Source organism: Haliotis rubra, unplaced genomic scaffold (assembly GCF_003918875.1).
Source record: "Haliotis rubra isolate DU_JTF1 unplaced genomic scaffold, ASM391887v1 Scf307, whole genome shotgun sequence".
Classification (NCBI taxonomy): Eukaryota; Metazoa; Mollusca; class Gastropoda; order Lepetellida; family Haliotidae; genus Haliotis; species Haliotis rubra.
The window spans coordinates 926,640-930,970 of record NW_025766977.1 but is presented as its reverse complement, the minus strand read 5'-3'; the positions used below and the strand labels follow the sequence as shown (position 1 = coordinate 930,970).

Here is a 4,331-nt window from a genome sequence, read left to right as displayed (position 1 = left end):
TTAACGACTGACTAGACTTTTCTAAAATCAGTCTAAATACTTTTACTTATTTGCAAGTTTGAAAGCAGAAGCAGCCAGGGTTATGTCAATTTCACCATGACAAACGTCAGCAATTTCACGTGCACATCATGCAGTGACAGCACTGCGTCAACACTGCGGGTGTGTGCTGGCGCTCAGACATAGTTTATTTTAAACATCGTTGGGATATTTCTCGCACTTTGCTAGTACCGCCATAAGTTATACATTTGGGGAGTTTTTATCATGTAATTTCCATTTTGAAAGAAAACAAATGTTGCAATTATGGGATAATAGTTTTAGGTTGTTTACATTTCTATAACTAAACGAAATACAACTTTTTAAAACGAAACGAAAACAAAAACACATCACAGAAATACAACTCAGTTGGGAGCACATGGTGTTTAGAATAGTCAAGATCACTCGTATGCAAGATGTCGACTTAGTCGAATGATGAGCTGGTTGCAGCAAGACAGAATATTGAGCATTTAAATCAAGTGTTTGGACCGGAGACTACCAAAAGCATGGATATTTCGTCTAATTACTCCGATATTAGTGACGATGAAGACACCGTTGAAAATACCCGTTACAAGTTCCTGTCAACTGACTTGGATATTGAAGAGCGCGCACAGCACGCCGTACCCAAGAACACACGTCGGAGGAACAAATGGGTGGTTAATACCTTCAGCGACTGGACTATTTGGAGGAATAACAAACGCCTTAAAGAAGAGAAGATTCTTACCATGCTTGATGTCATGGATGACGCACAACTATCATTCTGGTTGATTAGGTTCGTGAGGGTGACAACAGCAACCAAACTCTACGAGAAAGGGATCCCCGAACAACACATAATGGAACGAACTGGGCACAGGAGTGTCCAAGGTAAGTTGTTTCGTGTTTGATTAACAAATGTACACAGTTCATGCTAAATCCTTTTGAATTGACAACATGAAACTTTTTGAAAATTACTATTTAAGATTTGGGGGTTTTTTATCGGGAGGCGGAAATAAATAAATATAAGTATCAATGAACTTGTTTGAATTTTATAAATGGGCGTATGTGGACTGAGTTAATATGTTCATATCGTATCGTTTAGTCATGTTCATGTTTGTCACAAATTGCATAGAAAAATCCATTGTAATAAATCATTTATCAAAATTAATTGACATATCTTGAATAACACAAATACTACAAATTATCATCCAACTCTTTATTTTGCAGGTTGTCGTAACTACAGACGGACATCAAAAGGCCAGAAGATCGAGGTCAGCGCCGTGATTAACATTTCTCCGGCCAGTGCAACAGCAACTGACTGTAGTATAGATGTGAGTGAGAAGACTGATACCGCAGCCCCGAGCGACATCAGATGCACGAGTGATGTTCCTCCATCAATGCCAGGCGGAATCGTTTTGGCATAAAATTGCACCATCAATGTAGTGATCAAGAAAGAAAATATGAAGTGTGTCGTTTCTTCAACTCAATGTTACTTCAACTCAATATTGCTTGAGGCGAAGCCGAGAGTAATATTCAAGAAATCCTGACGTACCTTTAACCGAGGGAGGATACAAAACTGAGGCGAAGCCGAGAGTAATATTCAAGAAATCCTGACGTACCTTTAACAGAGGGAGGATACAAAACTGAGGCGTAGTCGAATTTTTATGTATCCGGACGAGGCTACGTTTGTCAGGCTGTTTAGACTGATCTCGTAACGTCATCCGGGGTTTAAAGCCAACCAGCCTCTGATAACGTCACAAGAGGTTGATATGAAAAATAAACAGCTATCTATTGTAAAGACCATATCATCCCAAGGTGTGTAATGTATAGTGTGATTGAGCGTGAGTAATATACTGTGTGGCTGGGTATACCTACTGTATAGCTTCATTAAGTGTGAGTAACATATAGTGTGGCTGGGTATAACAAGTGTAAAAAGAAACTTCACAAAATGTAATTTGAAAAATAATGAAAACATTTTCTCTGATGATACATCTATGCATCCGAAATGGGATCCGTATCTTTCGACTCTAGAAAAACGTTAGCAAAACCCACTCAAACCCATCCATTCGTCGTGCAAATGACAGTAGTGCCAAATCAGGTTTAGCACGTGCAGTTGATCACGTGATCTTCTCATCGAAGTTTTAAACCACAGTTCTAACGGTACTTGAAATACCACGATTGTCAAATGTGCCACGTGAACGTGCCGTTGGCATGTTGCAAGCGGGAAGATCAGTTATTGACGTCGCAAGAGCAATGGGATCCGGCCGTTGTTCAGTGTATGACTTGCGAGGTCGTCTACAACAAACTGGCACCACTTCTGATCGCCCAAGGTCGGGTCGTCCACGTGTGACGTCACGAGCAGAAGACCGTCAAATCGTCCTACGTCACCTACGTGACAGATTTCTGCCGGCTACACGAACCAGGGCTGAGATGTTCAGAGGTCGACTGTCCTCACAAACCATTCGAAATCGGTTGCGGGCTGCCAATCTCCATTCTCGACGTCCATATCGTGGGCCGATATTGACGCCGTTTCATCAACGTCAACGTCTGCTGTGGGCCCAACGTCACCTCCGATGGACCCAGAGAGACTGGAATCGAGTCGTCTTTAGCGATGAATCCAGGTTTACCCTCAGATTCGCGGACGGCAGGCATAGAGTCTGGAGACGACGTCGTGAACGGTATGCCCAATGTTGTGTACAGGAAGTCGACAGATTCGGGGGCGGAAGTTGCATGGTGTGGGGTGCTTTCTGTTGGAACAACCGTTCCCGACTTCGGGTCATCCGTGGAAACCTCACAGCTGCTGCTTACCGCGACCAGGTGCTCACCCCTGAACTCGTTCCTTTCATGGCGGCTCATGGGCCAGGTCTACAGTTCCAGCATGATAATGCTCGGCCGCATACCACGATGTTGACACGAAATCTCCTTCAAAACGCTTCATCAACGTCATGGACTGGCCATCGAGGTCCCCTAACCTTAATCCAATAGAGCACGTTTGGGATGCACTTGGGAGAAGGCTTCGTGGTCTTAGGAACCAACCTCAGAATTTGTAGGAACTTGGCACTGCCTTGCAAGAGCAATGGCGCAGAATCCCCAATCACGTGTTCACAAGCATCAGGCAGTCGATGAGGAGACGGTGTTTGGCAGTGGTGAATGCGCGGGGCGGCCATACACGATATTGAACTGAGAAATTTCGCATTTTTATTCTTGTGACTTGACATTCTGTATACCCATGTTTTGGAACGGCGGTGTAGCCTAATGGAACTGATTATGGCACTGTCAGTGTATCGACTACATCACACAGATCTCAGCAATGAAATAATAACAATTTAACCATCTTACCATCTCTTGTTCTTTTATAGTGCCCTGAAGAAAGAATGTGAAGTTTCTTTTTTGACTCAGTATATAAGTATATCTAATGAACTCTGTGACTGAAGAAAAATGATGCTTTGTCGTCATTGAGTAACATTTGAATATCATGTAAACTACTGGTAACATATGCAAGGCCTAGCATGGCCATAGTCAATAAAGACACACTTACTGGTATCAGTGCATGTCACCTTTGGCTTAATTGTTGAATATGATATGCACATAGGGGTTCCTCCACTATAATGTGAAATTAATTAAATTTGTTAATTAATCCATTGATGTGTTTTGTTTCTCAAGGTGGAGTGATATTCTGTCATTGTTAACAGCCCCTTGTATGTAATATTTGCTTTAGTTCTAATTACCTTTGTCTAAAGGAGAATACTAAGAAACAGCTATTTTTCCATAGGGGTAAACCATTCCGATAGTCACCTTACATGATTAAAATTGAAGAAAAATGTTTTTGTAAAATCGCAATAAACACGTAATAAAGGCAGCCATGCTTCCTCCTGATACAGAAACACCCGAGGGAGCCGATATATATATATATATATATATATATATATATATATAGTGTGTGTGTGTGTGTGTGTGTGTGTGTGTGTGTGTGTTTAGTGAGTGAGTCTAGTTTTTTAATGATCCAGCTATATGGCGGGTATGTTTAGTACACTGGATTATTGTTACTCGGAGTTTCATGCACACACAAACACAAGTGTTCTGTGCGGCAATCTCTCGATATATATATATGCCCAAACCAATAAATTATTTAGCGCCGTGTGCAGCTAGAATGTTACTGCCAGTCGTCATGAACAACAAACGATCAAATTATCAGCTTGCTAAAATGGATGTGTTTGAGCTGTCCGCTGGATGCAGCTAGCGTAGTTGTGTTGGAGTAGCCAGTTGTCACCCGAGACAGCAGTCTGCAAGGAGTTGGGCTTCATTATGACCCCGCCCTGCAA

The 4,331-nt window shown here is 42.1% G+C and overlaps 1 protein-coding gene across 1 annotated transcript; it reads left to right on the top strand.

The window, feature by feature from the left end:
- Positions 1 to 537: 537 nt before the first annotated feature.
- Positions 538 to 1,566, top strand: LOC124282918. The gene is made up of 2 exons (XM_046718965.1): positions 538 to 897; positions 1,237 to 1,566. Exons 1-2 carry the CDS (start codon positions 540 to 542, stop codon positions 1,431 to 1,433), a joined length of 555 nt encoding a protein of 184 aa, XP_046574921.1. The 5' UTR covers positions 538 to 539; the 3' UTR covers positions 1,434 to 1,566.
- The last annotated feature ends 2,765 nt before the right edge of the window (positions 1,567 to 4,331 follow it).